This window comes from Schistocerca cancellata, chromosome 3, assembly GCF_023864275.1.
Source record: "Schistocerca cancellata isolate TAMUIC-IGC-003103 chromosome 3, iqSchCanc2.1, whole genome shotgun sequence".
NCBI classification, from domain to species: Eukaryota; Metazoa; Arthropoda; class Insecta; order Orthoptera; family Acrididae; genus Schistocerca; species Schistocerca cancellata.
Genome location: NC_064628.1, coordinates 424752901 through 424779645, shown reverse-complemented (window position 1 = coordinate 424779645; position 26745 = coordinate 424752901). Strand labels below are relative to the sequence as shown.

The window sequence follows — 26745 nt, the reverse complement described above, 5'->3', positions numbered from 1 at the left end:
TGTGCCGGACCGAGACTTGAACTCGGGATCTTTGGCTTTCGCCGGAACGTGCTCTGCCATCTCAGCTACCCAAGCACAACTCACGACCCGTCCTCACAGCTTCAATTCTGCCATTACCTCGTCTCCTACCTTCCAAACTTTACAGAAGCTCTCTTGCGAGCCTTGCAGAACTAGCGCTCCTGGAAGAAAGGATAATGCGGAGACATGGCTTAGCCATAGCCTGGGGGATGTTTCCAGAATGAGATTTTCACTCTGCAGCGGATTGTGCGCTGATATGAAACTTGGCATTGCTGAAAAATAATGTTCCGAATTTTTAGGTGAAAATTCTTCAACCTTTTCAAGTGAAACAAATGTTATTAACATTCTACGTCTTTATTCTTCTCATCTCATTATTTATTTCTCAACGTCGTCACCCTCTAGATGAACACATTTCTCCTAACGAGAGACCAGTTTGTTGATACCGTCACTGTAGAATGTTCGACTTTGTTGACGGAGTCACAACCTCACTTCTACTTCATCACTATCAAAGTGAAATGCTTGAAGGTGTTTTCTACGTTTTGGAAACAGAACGAAAGTTGCATGGATCCAAGTCGTAATCGTATGGAGCGTGATTAATGACAGTGAAACCAAAGCATCAGATTGCTGCAAATGTCGCAGCCCTCGTATAAGGTGAGGTATTGTCATGTTTAAGGAGAGAGTGCTCTATATGTGGAAGAACCCTTTGAATTCAAACATTCAGTTCGTCACGCACGACAGTTATGTTACACACCACCATGTTACACCCTGCATTTCGGAGCCCTCTAGTGGCAGAGGGTGGGAATTGGCGTCAGTGAAGTGGTAATGTCAAACGAGTAATAGGCTTGACATTTAATACCTCAACCAATATTGAGAACACAATAAAAAATTCGGAAGCACTACTTCTCTGCAAGCCCTCGTAGATAAGTTCACCACCTGCGAAAAGTCTGTGGTTGTTTTGAATATTACCTCACGTGTAATTAATATACACTACGAACAACTATTCTCACATTAGACTTCCTGGGGCACACGTCAGTTACTACTACATCTCTCGACGTCTCTCTGCCAAGGAATCCCCAAACCAGTCACAAATTTTGATTTATTCCCACACCATGGTACTTTTGTTAATAAAAGTTAGTGAGATACCAAATGAAATGATTTTTTGGAAGACAATACATACTGCACCTACGTGATTTCATTTGATCAATAGATTTCAGGATGTCACGTGACGAAAGTGCAAGTAGGATTTTGCTTGGTGGTTGTTTTCTCGATCTGTGCTGGCTGATGTGGAGGAGGTCATTTTGTTCGAGATTCATTATGTGTTAGCTCAGTTACGTGGTCTGGGATTATTCTACTGACACAGTTGAGTTGAACAATCTGTATTCAAATTTTGTAAGAACAGTGGAACGTACGTCGAAGCTTCAGGCGTACTTTCTTCCTAGCTGCGAGGACGTAAATGAATGATATGGAGTCAGCTGTAATAGATGGTTATGGCAAGGGCCAGCAGTGTTTTCTGAAACAGAGAACATTGGAAGTCGCAGGGCAGTAACTGGCAGCGCCAGTAAAAGTTTATTTTCTGGAGCCTGTTGTAGAAAGCAGGAGGCAGGCTAAAGTCATCAATCTTTCAACAGACTTCTTTTGTGTTCGCTAAAATGCCACCCATTATGAAGTACATACAAAGATTTCAGTTTGTGGCTGACTCAAGTCAGAACGCTGTTAGTCGCAATACAGTTACCTGTTGTTTGAAGATATATCTGTAGAGAAGCTATTAATTACACTCCTGGATATTGAAATAAGAACACCGTGAATTCATTGTCCCAGGAAGGGGAAACTTTATTGACACATTCCTGGGGTCAGATACATCACATGATCACACTGACAGAACCACAGGCACATAGACACAGGCAACAGAGCATGCACAATGTCGGCACTAGTACAGTGTATATCCACCTTTCGCAGCAATGCAGGCTGCTACTCTCCCACGCAGACGATCGTAGAGATGCTGGATGTAGTCCTGTGGAACGGCTTGCCATGCCTCAGTTGGACCAGCGTTCGTGCTGGACGTGCAGACCGCGTGAGACGACGCTTCATCCAGTCCCAAACATGCTCAATGGGGGACAGATCCGGAGATCTTGCTGGCCAGGGTAGTTGACTTACACCTTCTAGAGCACGTTGGGTGGCACGGGATACATGCGGACGTGCATTGTCCTGTTGGAACAGCAAGTTCCCTTGCCGCTCTAGGAATGGTAGAACGATGGGTTCGATGACGGTTTGGATGTACCGTGCACTATTCAGTGTCCCCTCGACGATCACCAGTGGTGTACGGCCAGTGTAGGAGATCGCTCCCCACACCATGATGCCGGGTGTTGGCCCTGTGTGCCTCGGTCGTATGCAGTCCTGATTGTGGCGCTCACCTGCACGGCGCCAAACACGCATACGACCATCATTGGCACCAAGGCAGAAGCGACTCTCATCGCTGAAGACGACACGTCTCCATTCGTCCCCCCATTCACGCCTGTCGCGACACCACTGGAGGCGGGCTGCACGATGTTGGGGCGTGAGCGGAAGACGGCCTAACGGTGTGCGGGACCGTAGCCCAGCTTCATGGAGACGGTTGCGAATGGTCCTCGCCGATACCCCAGGAGCAACAGTGTCCCTAATTTGCTGGGAAGTGGCGGTGCGGTCCCCTACGGCACTGCGTAGGATCCTACGGTCTTGGCGTGTATCCGTGCGTCGCTGCGGTCCGGTCCCAGGTCGACGGGCACGTGCACCTTCCGCCGACCACTGGCGACAACATCGATGTACTGTGGAGACCTCACGCCCCACGTGTTGAGCAATTCGGCGGTACGTCCACCCGGCCTCCCGCATGCCCACTATACGCCCTCGCTCAAAGTCCGTCAACTGCACATACGGTTCACGTCCACGCTGTCGCGGCATGCTACCAGTGTTAAAGACTGCGATGGGGCTCCGTATGCCACGGCAAACTGGCTGACACTGACGGCGGCGGTGCACAAATGCTGCGTAGCTAGCGCCATTTGACGGCCAACACCGCGGTTCCTGGTTTGTCCGCTATGCCGTGCGTGTGATCATTGCTTGTACAGCCCTCTCGCAGTGTCCGGAGCAAGTATGGTGGGTCTGACACACCGGTGTCAATGTGTTCTTTTTTCCATTTCCAGGAGTGTATAACAATTCCGAGATACGATATTGCAGTGCCTATGTTGTTCAGAAGTACGATATAGAGTCCCTACGGACGTACATCATACATCTTTAAGAAAATACGGGCACTGCAGTGTCGTATTTAAATGTCTCCTCTGTAAGGGAATATGCATAATGAAGGATATGCTAGTGCTACGAAAATTTGTGAGGTCCTTATCTCACCTTTAAAGCCGATTCCAGACGGTTTCCTCGATAGTTTCATCACTCCAATCCACAAGCCTCGGGATACATCATTGATATGCGGTTACCGCCCCTTCAGGTTACTCAACAGCGACAAAAAGATGTTTACCCGGCTGTTGGCTGTGCAGCTTAAACGAAAGGCTCGGTATATGGTTTCACCCTGCCAAACTTCTTTGGGAGGTGCCTATAACATCCGCACTGCTCTCAGTCGCTATCGGGACACAATTGTTCTTGCTCACGCTCGTCGTATGCCTGGACTTTAGGAAGCTCTTGACTTCAGCCAGGCGTTCGTTAGGGTTGATCACGATTACCTGGGAGGGGTGACCCTCGCACTGACGTCCAGTTTGCATGGTGCTAATTTACTGTCAGTGGGCAGCAAGTATGCCGGTCACACCTTCACGGGACTCACGTCGTAATGTGTCTCCTTCGTGGAGCTATGTTTCGTGTACTCTACAATGACCGTCTCAGTCCTCCCATCTCGATACGTCGATCAGTGCGTCAAGACTGCCAGCATTGTTGTATGCTTTCGCCTTGGAACCGTTGCTCTGAGGGCTCTGTCAACGCCTCTCTGTGATGTCTCTCGGTAACCAAGTATTCAGCTGCACCGCTTATGCAGGCGATCTCGTCATCGTTGTTCGTAGCGGAGCTGAGGTCAGACAGTCACAGGCACAGGTTACCACCTACTGTGAAGCCTCTGATAGCTGCCTTAACGTCCGCAAATCGAGCACTGCTCCTTTTCGTGTAGCTGATACTCTCCGATGGTTAGGTACCGATTTCGCAAGTGATCTGCGGCACAAATTTTCCCAACTACGAGCCGAGCTCTTAGATCATCGGAACATTTGATCTTCTGCAACGGACACAATATGTAAATATATATTTGGCGTCACGTATCCCTCACGTGGCACATACATTTCCTATTCCGCCATCCACAGCCTGCTGCATGCTAGCGGCATTGGGTTCATTTGCTTGCCACGTCATGCTGTTCAAGATAAGCTACGAGACCCTCACCTTCTCGTGGTGAAGGCGTGGTTAGGTGCCTGATAGTGTGATAGCCCTTTTAACTGGCTCTCATATAGCAATGTGGCGCTGTTGTCCTACGTGCCTTACGAGCCCACTACTGGAGGCCTTTGCACCACACTCTCTCTCTCAACACCTATCCAGCTTCCGGACGTCTCGCCGCCCTTCCTTTACTTCCGCCATTTTTTTCCTCGACCTGAGCTACGTCCGTACTGCAGTAATGCCAGCGCACTTGACATTCACGAAGACGACCTGTGTCTTTCTTCACCAGCAGCGGTCACCGAACGTAGATGGCGGGAAGCGTCCCCATGTCAACTGGCGTGCCGTTTGGCGATCGGTGTGCGCTCCTTATCTTTACGCTGGCGTCCAGTCTGCATGCTGCTAACTTACTGTCAGTCGGAAGCAAGTGCGCCGGCCACGCCGTCGCGAGAGTCACCCCGCAGACACCACATTGTGCGTCAAGTGTGATGTTTGGCTACATAGAGCATCGCCTGTTGTGCAGATTCGCAAGAGGTGGTATCTGGTTTTTGGTGCGACAGAACGTGTCCCTAATTACCCGTATGACTCCTCACCAGCTACCTACTCAACAGCTCCCCCTTCCGGAGGCGGGATACTCCCCGCAAGCAAAGACGAACTCTGCGAGGTGGATTTGTGGACACGCAGCACACTACTTGTTTGCTGATGGCGAGAAGTATCCTTGACTTTTGGCAGTTCTTTAATGAAAGCCATTGTGCAGTTGTCCGCGATCTAAAATACAGACAACATTTCTCCAATTTTCTTTGCAGTATCCTCTTTAACATACCCCAGAGCTAGGGTGCTCCTGTCATGAAGAGTTGATCCCCGCTTAGAACCGATGTATCCTCTGAACATCGGAATGTTCTCGGAGAAACCGCGTCGATCGTCGCAATGAGTCTGAAGTCTCGCTGGGCCGCCCTCCTTACGACGCCGGTTTCCTGCTATTCTTGGAGATATTAATGTAAAATAATATCCCGGGTTCCAATACCAGTTTCGCATGAATTTTCGTTTTCGTCATTAAATTATTCGTCTACTGGTTGTCCATATTTGCAAATCAGGATACATTTCACGGTAGTCCGAGATACTTTCAGTCCTAGGTGAAGTATTATGTGCTGAAAACTTGTTTCAAAAAGTCGTGCAGACATATCTGTCACCGATTCGCCAGCATAGATCGTTTATCTCGATTCTCTGCCCTTGGAGATGTAATACCATTGACCATCCACATGTTCCGTTCTTCAGCTCTTCACATTCACTTTCAGTAACTAATGCTTAGAAGCACACCTACGAGTATTGTCCAGCAAGTACGTCTAGCTTGTGCACCTGCCTTTATTTATAACGATAAAGGCATTCAGGATTAACTAACGTTTCCAAATATCTCTACCGTCGCTTGTCACGGAATCATACAGAGTTTGAAATTTTTATCCTGCAATACTGTGTAGTATCAATTTTTCCTCACAAAACACGCACAGCTTCCTATATTTTACATTATTCTTGCATCTGATATGTATTTTGCAAATAACAGTCCTCTGAAAGGGCGTGGAATTACTGCATTATCAAGTACTTTCAATTTACTTTAGCTACTACGTTCCCGATGTCGTTTCGTAAGAGCGTTTTTAACACCCCTTTCTTTTTATGCATGGATATCGTAAAGTGCATACCTACTGCATCACTGTCTTTCGCTTTCTTAATTTAATTTAACATAGGCGGAAAATTATTCTGAATATTACTTGTCTAACCCACCTTCCAGGCAATCCGAGTTCCTCCTCGTTAACGAGCTAATTCCTGAAAGGGGTTTTAAATTTTTCCGCTTAGAGAAATAGTTTTAATGGTCATACTCATTACTGTCAGGGATAATGCCAACGGAGAGGTAAGACGACCAAGGAGAAGGCAGTTACTACTAATCAGGAGCTATAAAATTTGACTCTTTGGCACCATTGTCTGCGCTTCAGAAACTCCAGGTTGCGCTCAATTATTAACCGTCGTTCCTGATAACAGCCTACAGTTATTCAGCGTGGAAATAAAAGAGCATGGCTGAATTCTGCTATTTCCAGACTGTTTTTTGTTGAGCATGATGTTCGTAGTTCACTTGAAGGTTCTTAGCAGCTTTCTGTGATAGAACGGCTAGTGTTATCCTTGTAGAGCTGGAAACATCATATAATTTGGGAGTGAGATGGCCTTTTAGAGAGCACAATATCAAGCAATTGTTGTTTTTGTTATTTGATGTAAACCAACCTAGAGTCTTAATTGTATGGAACATGCCTAACGTAACACACAGTGCTTTTTATAATCGTCAGAAAACCTTCGTAATACCTTACATTCTTTGTTGAAGCGACGGTAGGAACAAATAGAAAGTTAGCTTTATGCAGCACATGCCTTCCTCAAGTATTTTTTTTTAAGTCTTCTGAATTGTTATATGCGGCCTGACACGAATTCCTCTCCTGTTCCAACATTTTAATCTCAGAGTAGCACTTTCAGCTACGTCTTCAATTATTGGCCAGATTTATTGCAATATCTGTCTCCCTCAACAGCTTTTACGCTCTACAGGAAGTTATTACGTAATATACACTCCTGGAAATGGAAAAAAGAACACATTGACACCGGTGTGTCAGACCCACCATACTTGCTCCGGACACTGCGAGAGGGCTGTACAAGCAATGATCACACGCACGGCACAGCGGACACACCAGGAACCGCGGTGTTGGCCGTCGAATGGCGCTAGCTGCGCAGCATTTGTGCACCGCCGCCGTCAGTGTCAGCCAGTTTGCCGTGGCATACGGAGCTCCATCGCAGTCTTTAACACTGGTAGCATGCCGCGACAGCGTGGACGTGAACCGTATGTGCAGTTGACGGACTTTGAGCGAGGGCGTATACTGGGCATGCGGGAGGCCGGGTGGACGTACCGCCGAATTGCTCAACACGTGGGGCGTGAGGTCTCCACAGTACATCGATGTTGTCGCCAGTGGTCGGCGGAAGGTGCACGTGCCCGTCGACCTGGGACCGGACCGCAGCGACGCACGGATGCACGCCAAGACCGTAGGATCCTACGCAGTGCCGGAGGGGACCGCACCGCCACTTCCCAGCAAATTAGGGACACTGTTGCTCCTGGGGTGTCGGCGAGGACCATTCGCAATCGTCTCCATGAAGCTGGGCTACGGTCCCGCACACCGTTAGGCCGTCTTCCGCTCACGCCCCAACATCGTGCAGCCCGCCTCCAGTGGTGTCGCGACAGGCGTGAATGGAGGGACGAATAGAGACGTGTCGTCTTCAGCGATGAGAGTCGCTTCTGCCTTGGTGCCAATGATGGTCGTATGCGTGTTTGGCGCCGTGCAGGTGAGCGCCACAATCAGGACTGCATACGACCGAGGCACACAGGGCCAACACCCGGCATCATGGTGTGGGAAGCGATCTCCTACACTGGCCGTACACCACTGGTGATCGTCGAGGGGACACTGAATAGTGCACGGTACATCCAAACCGTCATCGAACCCATCGTTCTACCATTCCTAGAGCGGCAAGGGAACTTGCTGTTCCAACAGGACAATGCACGTCCGCATGTATCCCGTGCCACCCAACGTGCTCTAGAAGGTGTAAGTCAACTACCCTGGCCAGCAAGATCTCCGGATCTGACCCCCCATTGAGCATGTTTGGGACTGGATGAAGCGTCGTCTCACGCGGTCTGCACGTCCAGCACGAACGCTGGTCCAACTGAGGCGCCAGGTGGAAATGGCATGGCAAGCCGTTCCACAGGACTACATCCAGCATCTGTACGATCGTCTCCATGGGAGAATAGCAGCCTGCATTGCTGCGAAAGGTGGATATACACTGTACTAGTGCCGACATTGTGCATGCTCTGTTGCCTGTGTCTATGTGCCTGTGGTTCTGTCAGTGTGATCATGTGATGTATCTGACCCCAGGAATGTGTCAATAAAGCTTCCCCTTCCTGGGACAATGAATTCACGGTGTTCTTATTTCAATTTCCAGGAGTGTATTGATAGATGTCCTATCATCCTGCCCCTTCTTCTTGTCAGTGTTTTCCATATATTACTTTCCTCGCAGGATTTGCAGAGAATCTCCTTATCCCTTACCTCATCAGCCACATAATTTTCAACGTTTTTCTATAGCCCCACATCTCAAATACTCCGATTCCTTCTTCTTTTTTTTTTTCCACAGTCCATGTTTCATTACTATAGATACATCGTACATTCTCAGAAATTTCTCTCTCAAATTAAGGCCTATATTTGATACTAGTAGATTTCTCTTGGCCAAGAATGCCGTTTTTGCCAGTGCTAGTCTGCTTTTTATATCTTCCTTGCTCCGTCCATCATGGGCTACTTTGCTGCCTAGATGGCAGAAGTCCTCCGTCTATTTCGTGATCACCAATCCAGATGTTAAGTTTCCCGCTGTTATCATTTCTGCTACGTCTCATTAGTTTCGTTTTTTTTCGGTTTGCTCTCTATCCATACTCCTTACTCATTAGACTGTTCGTTCCATTCAGATGATAATGTAATTCTTCTTCATTTTCACTCATGATAACAATATCAGCGAACCTTTACCATTGATATCGTTTCACTCTGAATTTTAATTCCTCTCTTGAATCTTTCCTTTATTTCGATAATTGCGTCTTCGGTGTATAGATTTAACAGTAGGGGCGAAAAAATACATCCCTGTCTCACAAGTTTTTTAATTCGAGTAGGTCGTTCTTGATCTTTCTCTGTTATTTTTCCCTGTAGCTTACCCCTGCTTCTCTCACAATTTCAAACATCTTGCACCATTTGACATTTCGAACGCGTTTTCCACGTCGACAAATCCTATGAACGTGTCTTGATTTTTCTTTAGTCTTGCTCCCATTGTCAACAGCTTCCATTGTCAGCCGCAACGTCAGAAATGCCTCTCTGGTGGCTTTACCTTTCATGAAGCCCAACTGATCGTCAATTAACAGATCCTCTATTTTCCTTTCTATTCTTGTCTACAGTAATCTTGGTAGTAGCTTGGATGCATGAGTTATTAAGCCGATTGTGCGATAATTCTCGCACCTGTCTGTTCTTGAAATGGAAATTGTGCGGAAGAAATTTTTCAGGAAGTCAGATGGTATATCGCCGGACTCATACTTCCTATACATCAGTGTGTATAGTAGTTTTATTGCAACATTTCCCTTTCCGACTATCCAACTCTAACCATCGTCAGATGCGTCGAAAAGCGGTTGGCATAGGTAGCCACCTGTACGTGAATTGTATAAATATATGCATATTTAAAGCTGTAACGAAATGAAACTGGCAGGTGGCGATTATGAGGGCTTAAAATGAGTAGAATGGAAACTGTGACCTACGTCTTATGTTGCAATGTCAGCAGCTATCAGTTGTGGACATGTGACGGCCAAACAGAAATTTGGTGACCAGTTGATCCTGTCCCAAAGAAAGAAGTTGACACGAGTATCTCACATGTTCTTCGAAGGTGAAATAGGAAAATTCTGTGGGGCTCTTTCAGCGAAGTATCTGGGTCAATACTTAACACCATCCGTGTAACGAATTGTTCACTCTGAGCTCGTGGTAATGGAGTTTACGGTATTCACACTTCCTCGAACGAAATGGGTACTGGTCTCCAGTATACTTCTCTCTCCGGGAATATCTAGTCACGAAAGTAGCACGTTACAGTCAGTTCTCTCCTACTTGGAATTAAACGCGAATTACAGAGAGAAGAAAAGTACTGATCAATTTGACTGACTACCAATTTGAATTTCTATGGAAACAACTGAAGTTGGAAGATTTTCCAGCTCTCAGTTCGATTTCTCCAGCGGTTACTGCCCATGTGAAGGAACTGACGGCCGGGCTTTGTAGACTTACTTTGCAATCTTAGGCAAAGCGTTCCCCGAATATTCGTTGGATACGTAGATAACCCAATGACACTGACGTATAAGCAAGTGAGTGGTGCTTACTGATGTATCAAATTGTTGTTAAGACATCACCTGCCCATAGAAGGATTTGGGAAGAATCAAACTAGAGAAGGAAATGAGACTGACGAGAGAAATAAGTAATATTAACTTTCAGTATTAACGATCTCGACATAGTTTCTAAGCGAACTAATCATTAAGAATCGATAGGACACCTACATAACTAATAAAATCGATAGGATACGTAAATAACTAATAAAATCAGTTTTATTCTAAAATCTTCACAATGTTTTGAGAGTGTGGCTAAAACATATACAACAGGAGACATACCGTCAACGTACCAGAAAACCATTAATGTTACACAGCGCTGATGGAGATGTGCTGATAAACATGAAAACTCTGGGATTCCAGTCATTTCATTCTTGGAAATAGATAACATAGAGAAGAATAGAAGGAATACCTGAAATTGTCAAAATGAAGATCGATTTGGTCTTAGGAAAAGAAAAAGTGCTTGAAGAATTTCTGACGTTGTACAATGTAATCCTATAAGTACCTAGGGAAAAAACGGAAATCCTTTTATAGATCTTCAAAACAGCATAAGAGAATATTTTTCTGCAATATAATGCTCCAAACAGGACATACAATTAACAGTAAAACTTTGATTCTAAAGGAGAGAATTTAGAAATGTTTTATTTACAAGTGTAACTAACAAAAGTTTAGTTCATCGACATTGTTACATAATTCATGTGTCGAACGTACGTGATAAAATGTCGGAACAGAAATAAATTAGCAAAGGCGGTAGTTAGGAGACTATTTGTATGCGTCACATTGTTGTTGCTTCATGGAACAGACGGTATGTGCATCAGAAAAATTCAGTTAAACTGGGTAGGCTTGGTTTCAGAGCTGAAGGAATATGCGAAGTGAGAGCCAAAGCAATATCTTTGTGATAACGCAGCAGTAATGATGCAGGGGCGGAAATTTTTTTTGAGATAAAATACTTACTGGACGAATAATGGTGGAAAATCTTGACAAACTGTATGGCCACAGCACATTAATGTAATAAACAGAAATGAGAATTGTAAGAAAACTAGAAAACAAAGAATTGTAACCGCGTGAAATTTTATTTCGAATGCCAAAAAAAAAAAAAAAAAAATCTCTCTGTGCACTATGGGACTTAACATCTGTGGTCATCAGTCCCCTAGAACTCAGAACTACTTAAACCTAACTAACCTAAGGACATCATACACATCCATATCCGAGGCAGGATTCGAACCTGCGACCGTAGCGGTCACGCGGTTCCAGACTGAAGCGCCTAGAACCGCACGGCCACACCGGCGGGCGAATGACAAAATTTAAGTGTTGATATATAAAACCTAATAAAGAGTTTCAGAAGAATTGCAATCTCGCAACAGAAGAACGGTTTATCAGAAATTATAGCACGGTATTCAATAACTTAGAAAATTCAACAGAGCAGACTTTATATGTGAAGATCAAGAAGAGAATATGTAAGACCCACCACGACAGACGATGTATTCGGTTGACACAGCGATACAACAATATTGGTATGAGTTATAATAATGTGAATATCGTTTTCAAACATAAACTATAGAAAGAGGTAACTGGCATTACGCAAACCGCAGGTCGGTGACTCAGAGTAATGAAACAAACCGATGACTAATAGTTTTGGAACTAATTTACAGATAATATCTCACATTACTTACTGCACATGTGGCCGGCCGGAGTGGCCGTGCTGTTCTAAGCGCTTCAGTCTGTAACAGCGCGACTGCTACGGTCGCAGGTTCGAATCCTGCCTCGGGCATGGATGTGCGTGATGTCCTTAGATTAGTTAGGTTTAAGTAGTTCTAAGTTGTAGGGGACTGATGACCTCAGATGTTAAGTCCCATAGTGCTCAGAGCCATTTGAACTGCACATGTGCATTCAAATGGCTCAAATGGCTCTGAGCACTATGGGACTCAGCTGCTGTGGTCATCAGTCCCCTAGAACTTAGAACTACTTAAACCTAACTAACCTAAGGACATCACACACACCCATGCCCGAAGCAGGATTCGAACCTGCGACCGTAGCAGCAGCGCGGCTCCGGACTGGAGCGCCTAGAACCGCACAGCCACCGCGGCCGGCAACATGTGCATTGCCTTTATGCGAGGGTTACATATTTCTCGCCCGTTAGAACATTAATTTATGCTTGTTTTTCTTTCCTCTTTCTTGCTTGATTTGTAAATTAGTCTCTCTGTTTTTAAATAAGGCTTGTATGAAATAAGCTCAGTAACGTATGGGCGTCCTAATTGTTCACACCAGCGCTTGGTTCATTTCCATAATAAAATTTCAGCAGTAAATATTAGGCGTACTACTGTACAACTTCGGGTAATTAGAAATGTCAGCGTGCAACAGAGTAATTCGTTTAGCATATTATCTTTCCGAGAATTTGCGTGAGTAACTACCATTTCCATGCACGTCGGTTGCAGTTACTCACATACAGCTACATGCGGGCTTACTGTTCCACCGGCCTTTTTCACTCTTCATTTGCATAACATGTTTTCATTAGATTTACACTTAATCTCAAACTTATTAATTCATTGGTAGATACCAGCAAAACAGAAGAAACGTTTCTGTAGGTACTAAAACTAACCTACCTATAACTACAGAGTCTACAGAATGCATCTCGACATTAAAATACCAAGCCTATACAGTATTTGCGCCTGCTCCACTGTACAGTGTGGTTATCGCTGCCTGAGAGGGCTCGCATGAAGCATTATTCTAGGAGAATGAGAAAATGTGCAAACATTTGTAAACCAGTGGAAGAAACACATTTCAATTTCTACATGAGAGGGTAACATTTGTTAACTGCATATCATATTTTCGTTCAAGGTCACTAACGTTGCTTAATGTAATCGCCATCTGCATCCATGACAGCCTGGAACCGCACTAGAGACGCCTTTCTTCGCAACACATTTCGCACAGTGGACAGTGGTACGTTCAGCCGTCGTGTCACATCTCGTGCTCTGTTTGGAGATCGCGCACTGCGTCCAACATTATCAGCCATGGCAGTAATAAGTTCTTCGACATTTTGTCAGTTTGTCACGCAACTGGACGTCGGTCTCTTGCAAGAGCAGTTCCCCGATTGCCAGTTACTTAGAACTTTGAATCATGTCCTTCAACCTCGGTGAGGATTGGTTAAAATGGCTCTGAGCACTATGCGACTTAACTTCTGAGGTCATCAGACGCCTAGAACTTAGAACTAATTAAACCTAACTAACCTAAGGACATCACACACATCCATGCCCGAGGCAGGATTCGAACCTGCGACCGTAGCGGTTGCTCGGTTCCAGATTGTAGCGCCTAGAAGCGCACAGCCACTCCGGCCGGCCTCGGTGAGAAAAGAGGATCTAACCGTATTTCTTTAACGCGTCTATAGACGCGAAAAGCAGCAGCACTGAAGTCCTGCTCGCCTTATCCAGATCCGTGTTGATGATAGTGTTTCAACACGACGTCGTTGTACCAGAACCGACATGTAACTGCAAATCATGGCACTAACACTGCAAACAACGCAAATATGTAAATTTAAGGTGGAGAGAGGCAGAAACGAAAGGAAAGGAAAGGGGAGGAATCATTGCTGTCAGGTGCATTTGGAATGCCGAAATCGGAAGCGACGAGTGAAAATGTGTGCTGGACCGGGATTCTAAACCAGGATATTCTTATTACTAGGCAGTTTGTGTAATCACTGAACCGTCCGAGGTGCAGTGTTATCGCATCTGCACGAACCATCTCGGAACGCCTCAAGGCCCATCCACACTCCCATCGGGCACCACCTATTCGCAATCCCTGTCCATTTCCTCCATATTCGCTCTTCTGAGATTCCCACAGGAGGTCGTACGTATTGGTGCATTGCACTGAAGAAGGGGGATTCATTGCCCAGCTAGGCTTATCAAATTATATGACTGTGTGGTGTCTGTTCTTTCGGAAATTTCTTTCCACACATTCGTTTAACAACGCAAATCCTGCAGCCCACAGTCTGAACATCGTTCCTATTAAGTTGGGTGCCCATGCGACAAATAGTTTTCCGTCTATACTGCCTCAAGTAGCGAAAGTCGCTGCGCTGTGAACGTGAAATATCCCCAGTTGCCGGGGGCATGGGAATCTGACTCAGGGTAGAAGACGGACTACGTAGAATACTAAGAGACACTAACACACACAGAATCATAGTGGATCGTCCAAAATATCGACAGAATATTTACAATGACTGCAAAGTACGAAAGTACGAAAGAGAAGTTTGTAATGCGACCGCCCTTATCCTTAGTCATAATAGTGTGGTCAGTGATACACTATGTCATCAAAAGTATCTGGACACCCGGCTGAAAATGACTTACAAATTCGTGGTGCTCTCCATAGGTAATGCTGGAACTCAGTATGGTGTTGGCGTCAGCTTCCACTCTCCCAGGCATACGTTCAATCAAGTGCTGGAAGTTTTCTTGGCGAATGGGAGTCCACTCTTCCTGGAGTGCTGCACTAATATGAGGTATCGATGTCGGTCAGTGAGGCCTGACACGAAGGCGTCCTTCCACAACATCCCAAAGGTGTTCTATAGGATTGAGACCATTACAGGAATGCTATTGTCGTGTAACCACTCCGCGACAGACCGTGCATAATGAACATGTGCTCGATCGTGTTGAAAGATGCAATCGCCATCCCCGAATTGCTCTTCAACCGAGGAAAGCAAGAAGGTGTGCTGTGATAGTGCCACGCAAAACAACAAGCGGTGCAAGCCCCTCCATGAATAACACGAACACACCATAAAACCAACACCTCCGAATTTTACTGTTGGCAGTACACACGCTGGCAGATGACGTTCGCCAGTCATTCGCCATATCCACGCCCCGCCATCGGACCGCCACATTGTGAACCGTGATTCGTCACTCCACACAACGTTTTCCCACTGTTCAATCGTCCAATGTTTACGCTCCTTACACCAAGCGAGGCGTCGTTTGGCATTTACCGGCGTGATGTGTGGCTTATGAGCAGCCTCTCGACGGTGAAATCCAAGTTTTCTCACTTCCCGCCTAACTGTCATAGTACTTGCAGTGGACCTTAATGCAGTTTGGAATTCCTGTGTGATGGTCTACGTAGATGTCTTCCTATTACACATTACGACCCTCTTCAGCTCTCGATGGTATCTGTCACTCAACACACGAGGTCGGCCGGTACGCTTTTATTCTGTACGTGTTCCTTCACGTTTCCACTTCACTATCACATTGGAAACAGTGGACATAGCGATGCTTAGGAGTGGGGAAATCTCGCGTACAGACGTATGATAGAAGTGACACTCAATCACTTGACCACGTTCGAAGTGTGTGAGTTCCACGGAGCGCCCCATTCTACTCTCTCACGATGTCTAATGACTGCTGAGGTCGCTGATATGGAGTACCTGGCAGTAGGTGGCAGCACAAGGCACCTATATGTAAGACGTATGTTTGGGTGTTTCCGGGTCCTTTTGGTCACATAGTGTATGTTTATGTAATTTGCGCACGTACATCATACTGTTTTTTAATTCAACTGCTCCTTCGCAGAGTCTTACAAACTCTTAAACCAGGCCACAACTGTCCTCCCGTTCTGTTAACCTCTCTGGAGTTTAGGCTGCTAGCACTATAAATGACAAAAGTAGAAGGCAATACAAAATGAATACAACGATTATAAACGGCTAAGGGTTTGTAATGCATGGCGATTCGTCTAAATGATTTACAGAGGATGTAAAAGAAAGTTCACATCGATAGTTGTGCAAGAACAGTGAATCGGAATTCGGTGACTACTAAGCGATTAATAATTGAAAAGCTCTGTGTCGTAAATGAAAAGGGTGAATCCCGTCCAGATGGAATTCAGTGTGTGGACATTTAGCAACTGTAGTTCTGTCATAAAGGTACAGAGAATATTTCATCATTGTAAGAACCCATATAAGATGAAGGAAGAATATTTTTCTGCATAGCTGTGTTTAGCGATGGTGCAAATTTCCACGTATATGGCAAGGGTAACGTGCGTAACACTCGAATATGATGTACAGAAATCTTCGTGTGTAGTAGAACCTCAGAGTGACTCAACGAAAGTTAGTGTTGGCGCAATGTCAGGGAAAACGTTTTTTTTCATTAACCTAATTCGAGCAACAAACATTTACCTGGACAAGCTAGAGCTAAACTGATACCACAGCTTGAGACCAACTCTGCGGATTACATCTGTTAACATGATGGAGCCTCCGTACATAGGGGAAAGCAGGTTCGCACGTTCCTAAATCAAAATCATTCAAACCGATGGATCGATCGTACTGGATAAAACGACTCTGCGTTCTGATCTTGACCGTATACACAGGATGGTCGGGCTATATACAATAATATAAACTATAGCAACTTGAGAAGTAATTTAGATATTTATTGACAGTATGTTTCTACGAGTTTGACAGCTCAAAATGTCGTTTTACACACCCAATACGTCCCGACTTGCTCGCCATTAGTAGCGCGACAGACATATAATATGCATTCCAGTTCGGTCGAAATAGTCTGGGGCACTGCAGGCGTAACATTTATGATAGCTGCACGAAACGATGGCGCAGATGTGGCAGAGCACGGTCTGGTGTCTGGTACACCTGATTTTTGACAAACAACGCCAGAAAATTCAAGCGACGTAATGTCTGATCTTCTAGGAGGCTAAGCTGTCAATGGATTATCTCTCCCAATACAGCGATCTGGGTACTCATACCTAAGAAATCCTTCACAGTGTTCACAAAATGACATGGTGAACCATCTTGTTGAAAGACCATGTCACGAGGAGAACGTGGCACTGCGCTCAGCTCCAACATGCAAGTGTAGACTCCACTATGTAGGCTCTGGGAAGAACCCCGCCCTTCAACGATCCACACCACACATTCGCTTTCGCAGAGTCACGTTCGCACTCTATTACTATGTTGAAGGGGGGGGGGGGGGGGTCAGTTACCCATAAGCGGCAACTGAACGTGTTTACTATGCTGGAAGTGTGAAATGTAGCTTCATTCAAGAAACATACGATATCGAGGAACGCCTCCTTTACATCCATTTCTGCCCAAATCGCCTCTGCGAATGCCTTCCATCGCGACCCGTACTTGGCATTGTTTTGCAGAAAAGCTGCAGTTTGTACGCCTGTAGCAGCAACGGTTTATGGAAGACATCATGTACTGTCCAACCAGGTAGCTGTAACTGCCTACTTGCTTGACGGTTTGACTTACGAGGGCTCAGCTGGAAGGACGTACGGATTTATTTCACAGCAGCCTCTGGAACGTGGTGGCACGACGTCGAACGCGAACTCCCAGTTTCTCGTGACCGCTTGTCCCACCTCCCTCTGCTGTGGAGACCATTCGGCAAGTGATGCACGTTTATGTAAACAGAGCAATTACGCGTATACGGCCGCGGTACCAACTGCGGCAAGTTGAGTTACCATGCTTGTAAAAGCAAACCACCAATAAATATGTAATTATGTCTTAAGTTGTTACGTTTTGTGTTATTATATATTTAACATGTGCACCCGGTATTTCCCGACCTGAAATCCATGGATTCTTTTACGGGGTTATGTGAATGACAGCAGGTTCGTAACTCAAAAAGTTTATTTTTAATGCGCACGCATCGGTGATAGTACACGCACTCCATATAGTACTATATCTCATAATTGGATTATCGTTGAGATGTGGTCCTAGTCAAGGTCAACCGTTGGTAATTACATCGTTTGCAACGATGATGATAGTGAAGCTGATACTCTTCATGTATGTTAGGAGTATTTGCAGTTCTATAATGCCTCGTTACGGTCACATCGTATCTGACGTTTTTCCGTCCTGTACAACAGCGTACTTTTTGTGGTTTTTATTGGTCAAAGTACTCTTTGGGCCAATGACATATCTGTTCCCGCGTCCGGCCATCCTGATTTAGGTTCTCCGTGATTTCCCTAAGTCGCTCCAGGCAAATGCCGGGATGGTTCCTTTGAAAGGGCACGGCCGACTTCCTTCCCCGTCCTTCCCTAAAACCGATGAGACCGATGACCTCGCAGTTAGGTCTCTTTCCTCAAAACAGCCCAGACATATCTGTGATGACGTTTGGCTATCAGTCGCCATTGTTACACTGTCAGCTGAAACGAGCAATTTCAATACATTTCATTGTTAAAGGCACGATCAGGCAGTTTAATTCTTCATCACAAGTAAATTATTGCAGCCACCCAAGGGGTGACTGCTCTTGGATCCCATCCTCCATGCCGGCCGCTGGTGGCCGAGCGGTTCTGGGCGCTTCAGTCTGGAACCGCGCGACCGCTGCGGTCGCAGGTTCGAATCCTGCCTCGGGCATGGATGTGTGTGATGTCCTTAGGTTAGTTAGGATTAAGTAATTCTAAGTTCTAGGGGACTGATGACCTGAAATGTTAAGTCCCATAGTGCTCAGAGCCATTTGAACCATTTTAAGCCATCCTCTATCGAAGCTTGTGGCTTTTTAAGGATGCAGCTAGCGTTTTCGGACGCAGCGTACCGGTAGCCTCTACTGTAGTAGATTCCACAGCTCAGGCTGTTCTCCTAAGTTTGCTGTGCGCTGCGTTAACAAATTATGCTATATGCAACGAGTATTCGTTTTACCTCGCTATGGGGTACAATGATGGGACAAAAATATGGAAATACCATAGAAATGCATGCTTGAACATAAATGTAGGTGCTAGACAAGCTCGCAGGTTGCGGTGTTCTGTTTGACCACAACAGCACCTGAGCAGTGTCCTCACTACGTTGTAAATATCAGTCGTGGACACAAACGAGTTCTGTGTAGTTGTATCTTCATCATGGAGGAGCTTAGTGCCTTCGAACGAGGGCAAATTGTGGGCCATTATATGGTGCGTGCTCCTGTAACCTAGGCAAACGAAACGTTTGGTGATTCAAGAGGCACCGTATCGTAGATTTACACCACATACAAGACAAGCGAAAAAACATCATCCGTTAACTCACATCGCGGATGAAAGTGTGTGAACTGATCATGACAAATGATCATTGATGAAGAGTGTCACGAAAAGAAAAACTGGACGATAGCCGCAAATGTCACTACGGAACTGAATCTGGCGTTCGAAAACAGTGTCAGAGCCAATAAAACACGAAGGGAGTTTCAGAAGCATGGAACTGAGGCAGTACTGGAATTCCAATCCTGTCATCAGTGAAGCAAACGCCCGTAACAGGGCAACAGGCTGCCGAAGCCATGACACCTGTACTATGGGGAAATGGCAGAAAGTATTTTGATCGGATGAGTCTTGTTTCACATTGTTTCCAACTTTTTGGCCGTGCTTACGTCCGAAGAGTGAAACATGGCGGGAATTTAGCGATAATTTGGGCAGCCATAACGTGGTATTTCGTGGACCAAACGGCTATTCTGCAAGGATTGTGTGGCCATCTTGGCTGATCATCTACATCTCTTGGTACAATGTTTGTTCCCCAGTTGTCACGTGGAGTACCAAGACGACACAGCTCGCATCGTTCCAGGACTGGTCTTGTGAGCACGAGGCTTTAGCTTCGCATCTCCCACTGTTATCAGATCTATACGGAGGTGACAAGACTCATGAGATAGCAATATGCACGTGTACAGACAGTGGCAGTATCGCGTGCATAAGGTATAAAAGGACAGTTCGTTGGCGGTACTGTCATTTGTACTTAGGTGATTCACACGAAAACATTTCTGGCTTGATTATGGACGTATGACACGGGAATTAGCAGACCTTGAACACGGACTGGCGAAATGATAGTTGGAGCTAGATGCATGGAACATTTCATGTCGGAAAAATAGGGAATTTTGAACTGCGGGATCCGCTGTGTCAAGCGTGTGCCCAGAATTCCAAATTTCAGACAGTACGGCTTATCGGTGACAACGCAGTAACTGTCAGCCTACTCTTAACGAGCGAGAGCAGCGGCGTTTGAGTAGAGTTGTCAGTGCTAATAGACAAGCGACACTGCATGGAATATCCGCTGAAATCAATGTGGGACGTACGACGAACGTATTCCCTATGGCAATGCCGCGAAAGTTGGTGTTAATGGTAGCAGACGACCGACGCGAGTGCTTTGTTAACAGCACGACATCGCTTGGAACGCCTCTCCTGGACTCGTGACCATATCTGGAACCCTATACGATTGGAAAACCGTGACCTGCTCAGATGAGCCCCTATTTCAAATAGTGAGAGCTGACGGCTGGGTTCGAATGTGGCGCAGACCCCACTAAGCCATGGACCCAAGTTGTCAACAAAGCACTGTGCAAACTGGTACTGGCTCCATAATTGTGTGGGCTATGTTTGCATGGGGAGTACTGGATTCTCTGGTTCAAATGAACCGATCATTGACTGGAAATTATTACGTTACAGGTGAGGTTGTGGGCACATCCAAATTTGGTAGATACTTTCTAACATTCTGTAACGTCTTCATGCAGGCGACCCTTTTCGAGCCGATTCCATACAACCGATTGGCATATACATACCACTCCGATACTATGACTTACGTCAGCAGTGTGTGATCACGTAACTGACTGATATTTTTCCACACTATTGTGTACGACTTGGTACACACCCGCAAGGATGGCAGAAATTATTAGGAAACAACACAGTTAACGGAAGATTTACTAACATGTACTTCTCCAAACGTACGAAAACCCATTACAAACAATGCTGCAAGAAAAAGAGTCCAGCTAGTACAATAGCAGCAAGGATGAGGCTCTCTGAAATGAAACAGGAACGATGGTGTTGGAGCCACAACTAGGCGGCATCTGCGTAGCATCAGGTAGCGAAGTGGCACTGATGGCAAGTGGGCAGTATGGCTATCATTGGCCGTCCTACAACGCGGCGGGAGAGGGCCCACGTGGTACTGACCCGCTGGAAGCGTGGCTCAGTGCACACACACCATTGGGTCCACCAGATCCCGTGCAACCGTTGCTGGCAGCTGACGAAAATTTGCAGTTCCATTGACAACTTCAGGGTGAGTCACCTAACGTTACCGCTGGATATATTTCGTAAACCACATCAAATACTGACGAATCGATTCCACAGACCGAACGTGAGGAGAGGGGCTAGTGTAATTGGTTAATACAAACCATAAAAAAATGCACGGAAGTATGTTTTTTAACACAAACCTACGTTTTTTTAAAATCGAACCCCGTTAGTTTTGTTAGCACATCTGAACATATAAACAAATACGTAATCAGTGCCGTTTGTTGCATTGCAAAATGTTAATTACATCCGGAGATATTGTAACCTAAAGTTGACGCTTGAGTACCACTCCTCCGCTGTTCGATCGTGTGTATCGGGGAGCACCGAGTTACGTAGGGATCCAAAGGGAACGGTGATGGACCTTAGGTACAGAAGAGACTGGAACAGCACATTACGTCCACATGCTAACACCTTTTTATTGGTCTTTTTCACTGACGCACATGTACATTACCATGAGGGGTGAGGTGGTTTCCGTTTTCAATTACGGAGTGGAATAGAGTGTGTCCCGACATGTCAGTCCAATAGATGTTAATGTGGTGGCCATCATTTGCTGCACACAATTGCAATCTCTGGCGTAATGAATGTCGTACACGCCGCAGTACATCTGGTGTAATGTCGCCGCAGGCTGCCACAATACGTTGTTTCATATCCTCTGGGGTTGTAGGCACATTACGGTACACATTCTCCTTTAACGTACCCCACAGAAAGAAGTCCTGAGGTGTAAGATCAGGAGAACGGGCTGGCCAATTTATGCGTCCTCCACGCCCTATGAAACGCCCGTCGAACGTGTACCTCACCCCTCATGGTAATGTACATGTGCGTCAGTGAAAAAGACCAATAAAAAGGTGTTAGCATGTGGACGTAATGTGCTATTCCAGTCTCTTCTGTACCTAAGATCCATCACTGTTCCCTTTGGATCCCTACATAATTCGGTGCTCTCCGATACACACGATCGAACAGCGGAGGAGTGGTACTCAAGCGTCAACTTTGAGTTACAATATCTCCGGATGTAATTAACATTTTACAATGCAACAAACGGCACTGATTACGTATTTGTTTATATGTTCAGATGTGCTAACAAAACTAACAGTGTTCAGTTTTAAGAAACGTAGGTTTGTCTTAAAAAACATACTTCCGTGCATTTTTTTATGGTTTGTATTAACCAATTACACTAGCCCCTCTTCTCACGTTCGGTCTGTGGAATCGATTCGTCAGTATTTGATGTGGTTTACGAAATATATGCAGCGGTAATTTTAGGTGACTCACCCTGTTCATGACGCCCATGGCGTGGTATAGATACGTGACACCACACACATCATCTACAGTGTTCCATAGAGACCAGTGTGTTCTTTTAACTGGGTGACAAAGATTTAGTGTGGTGAGCTTATCGACCAAAAGATAGTATTCTAATTACTGATACGAGTGCATTCTTTTGTTTGATTGTGTGCAGTGTTTTCTCTGGGCTCGGGAACGCCTAAAAATCTGACGGGAGACCTGGGTGATGTGTGCGGCGCTAACTACCTGCCTTCCGCCGCCAGCGGCGGCACGGCCGCCTCGCGGCCCCCGGACGAAAAGATCTACATCGTAGCCGCCGCCTACCTCGCCTGCATGGTCAGCGCCTGCCTCCTCGTCGGCATCGGAGTCGACTCCCTCAGCAGGTGCGTCGCATGCCACAGTTTCATGAAGCTCAAGCTTAATCCATGTCAATTCCCATATTCACCTGTATTACTAATGGCAAACAAAAAGTTTACATTTCACCGCGTTGCTCAAGCATATGTGCAATTTCTATGTGGTCATATAATCACCGACATGAATGTAAGGGATTAGTGGTGACAAATCTGGAAACGTCAACTGCAGAGCCGTTATTACCAAATGCGTCCATTCAGGACAAATGCACTGTCATTCTTTTCTTGGCTGCTGAAGAACAACCGCCAGCAGACATCCATAGGAGAACGAAGAATGTGTACAGAGCAACATGTCTGTGGAAAACCATCATTGTGGAATGTGCTAGTCACTATTCGACACAAGATGCCATGCAGTCTGGGGGGTCAGCCTCATCGAACTCGGATACACTCGCGCATCCGGCCTATGGTCCTGATCTATCCCCAGGCGAGTATCACGCCTTCGGTCCCTTAAAAGAGGCTTTGAATCACCGACGATTCCACTTGGACTAGGGTGTGCAGCAGATAGTTAAGAAGTTCTCCAGTCAGCAGGACACTTTCACCAAATGTGTATCTACAACCTGGGGCACCAGTGGGATGATCACCTCAATGCTCATGGCGATTTTGACTCATTGGCATTCCGATTCTGCAATGTACGCCCTTCGAAAGGCAGTTTTTGATTGTCCCTTGTACAATGACGTGGAAAAAGTAGCGTGTTGATCCACCTTTGTGCTCTATCCGATGAGTATGCCCGTGCGCAAAGAGAGGCCAAAGTGCACAGTGAAGCATCTCGACACATCAGATGAACAGGCCACCACAAGGTATACTGCAAGATCTACGTCTAGATTAAATACGTTGAATAACCGAACATCACCCATTGAGATATTTTGTGATCTCTCAAAGGCTTTTGACTTTGTGAATCATGAAATTCTTCTAGATAAGCCTAAGCATTGTGATATGAGCAGAACAGTGCACAAATGGTTTAATTCATACTTACATGGAAGAATGCAGAAGTTCTAAATTAACAAAACAGATAGTCTGCAAATCCAGCAGAGTCCTCTAAGTGGGGAGGCATCAAGAATGGTGTCCCACAGGGTTCAGCCTTGGGTCCCTTACTGTTCTTAATATATGTTAACGACTTGCCACTCTATATTCATGAAGATGCAAGGCTAGTTCTTTTTGCAGATGATACAAGTATAGTCATCACACCCAACAAGCAAGAATCAGCTGAGGAAATTGCAAATAATGTCTTTCACAAAATCATTAAGTTGTTCTCTGCAAATGGACCCTCACTAAATTTTGAGAAACACAGTTTTTACAGTTCTCTACAGTAAATGGCACAATATCATTGATAAATATAGACTATGAACAGAAGTCTGTTGCTAAGGCAGAATACTCAAAATTTCTTGGTGTGTACATTGATGAGAAATTGAATTGGAAGATACACATTGATGATCTGCTGAAACGGTTAGGTTCAACTACTTATGCTATTAGGGTTATTGCAAATTTTGGTGATAAATGCATCAGTAAATTAGCCTAATAAGCCTATTTTTATTCGCTGCTTTCATATGGCATCGTATTTTCGGGAAATTCGCCATTAAGAGATGAAGTATTCATTGCACAAAAGCGTTTAAAAGATCACCTTGCAGAAATTTATTTAACGAATTCGGGATATTCACAGTACCTTCGCAAAACATATATTCACTTACGAAATTTGTCATTAATAACCCATCCCAATTGAAAAATAACAGCGAAATGCATAGCTACAACACTGGAAGAAAGGATAATCTTCAGTATTCTGGATTAAATCTCACTTTCGCACAGTAAAGGGTGAATTACGCTGCCACAAAAATCTTTGGTCTTTTGTCAAATAGTATTAAAAGTCTGACAGGTAGCCAACAAACATTTAAAAGCAAATGAAAAGAATTTCTGAATGACAACTCCATCTACTCAGTAGATGAATACTTAGATATGAAGTAGTAACTGTAAAAAAAAAAAAAAAAAAAAAAGAATTAATTATTTTGTGTAAAGAAAACATGTTAAAGTGATACGTTCCACATTATTACGAAATGTCGCATTCTTGATCTATGGAACAAGGATTAACATATGTATGTATGTATGTATGTATGTATCCAGCCCTTTTGCAGACGTACCTAGGTAGAAGTGCATTGCGGAGAAGTCTACGATATAAGTGCGAAGAATATAAGCTCCAAGAGGGTTGAAGTCAGATATTACTGCCTGACACAACAAATTTATGGTATTTTGATGATATTTTTAATTTTCAGTGTATGGTGTGTTGTGACATGATTTGGCTATTTACCGCACCATTGAATTCTAGCCCCACATGACAGTTGGTGTCAGTGCAGGTAATTCACTTCGGTCGTGGCCAGTCTGCCAGATGCAGGGACACGCCAAGGCTAGGTGGGGCCATTTGTTGCACCGGAAGGCAAATTGAAGTCAGCGCCGGGGTCCATGGACAGCGCTGGACAAGACTTCGCGTATGGAATTGGGGCAGGTATGGCGCCGACCGATTTTGTTTATGTCCCTTCGTGCCTGGTGATAGTGGCCGCATGTATACGGACGCTGGCGTCGTCATCGGAGGGAGCCGTAGCGGAGACGTGGTGGTATCAGTATAGCCACAAGAAGGCATCACCGCTAGCAACTTCCCAAGAGGACTCACCGACTGAGGTGATGCAGAAAATTCATATAGTTAAGGAGCAGAGGCAGCCAGGTTGGCGCTGGTGCCTTGGCTTTTAGCAGCTTGTTGTAAAGTCGGAGCATCGGTTCTATCTGAACGACCGGATAGTGCTTGGCTCTACTGAGCCATTGGACGGAGTGCTGCAATTATACAAGTTGTTATTTGCTGCAGTGTGTGTACAGGCTTTAGTGCAGACGACTGCTTGCACCACGCTTGACTTCCTTCTTCTGGAGTATTTCTTTCGGTATGGGATCCGCAACAGATAAGATTGAACGAGGACATGAAAAAGGTTCAAAGAAGGACAGCTGGTTTTGTATTATCGCGAAATGGCAGAGAGAGTGCCACGGATATGATACATGAATAGGGGTGGTAGTCATTAAAACAACCGGGCTTTTCACTGCGACAGGACTTTCACATGAAATTTCAGTCACCAAGCTTCTCCGCAGAGTGTGAAACTATTGTGCTGGCGGAAACCTACCTAAGGAGAAGTTACCAGCGTAATAAAATAAGAGAAATCAGAGCTCGAACATAAACAGTTCGTTTTCCCCGCTTGCCGTTCGAGAGTAAAATGGTAGGAAAGTAGCTTGAAGATGGTTCCAGGAACCCTCTGCCAGGCACTTAATTCTGAACTACAGAGAAATAATTTTGATGTAGATGTCTGGCTTTCTCAATCTGGATTGTGCAAGAGGTCACAATGCAACTGTCACTATGCCTCTTTAGGGCCTAGAACGTTAAACGTTGAAAATCTGTATTTCATTGTTTTCTAGCGAACCCCAGCAATGATTCGCAGTTGTTACATATTTCTGGAAATTATATATAATTATACCCTAATCTCCTGTTCACCTCTCTCTCTCTCTCTCTCTCTCTCTCTCTCTCTCTCTCTCTCTCTCTCTCTCTGTCTTCTCCTCCCCCTCCCGTTGTCCATCTCCTCATCGTCCGCTCTCTCTCTGTCCCTCATCGCATCTCCTATCTGTCCTCTTCATCATCTCTTTCTGCCAGTCTCCTCCTATCCCACTCACTTTGCGTCTCCTCCTTCTCAT

General features: G+C 45.4%; 1 protein-coding gene across 1 annotated transcript in view; it reads left to right on the top strand.

Moving 5' to 3' along the window:
- LOC126176734 (UNC93-like protein) overlaps positions 1-26745 on the top strand; it is a 515292-nt gene that overhangs the window by 330196 nt on the left and 158351 nt on the right. The window contains exon 4 of the mRNA XM_049923903.1: positions 22797-23004. Coding sequence (XP_049779860.1) covers positions 22797-23004 — 208 coding nt within the window. The remainder of the gene's footprint in view (positions 1-22796; positions 23005-26745) is intronic.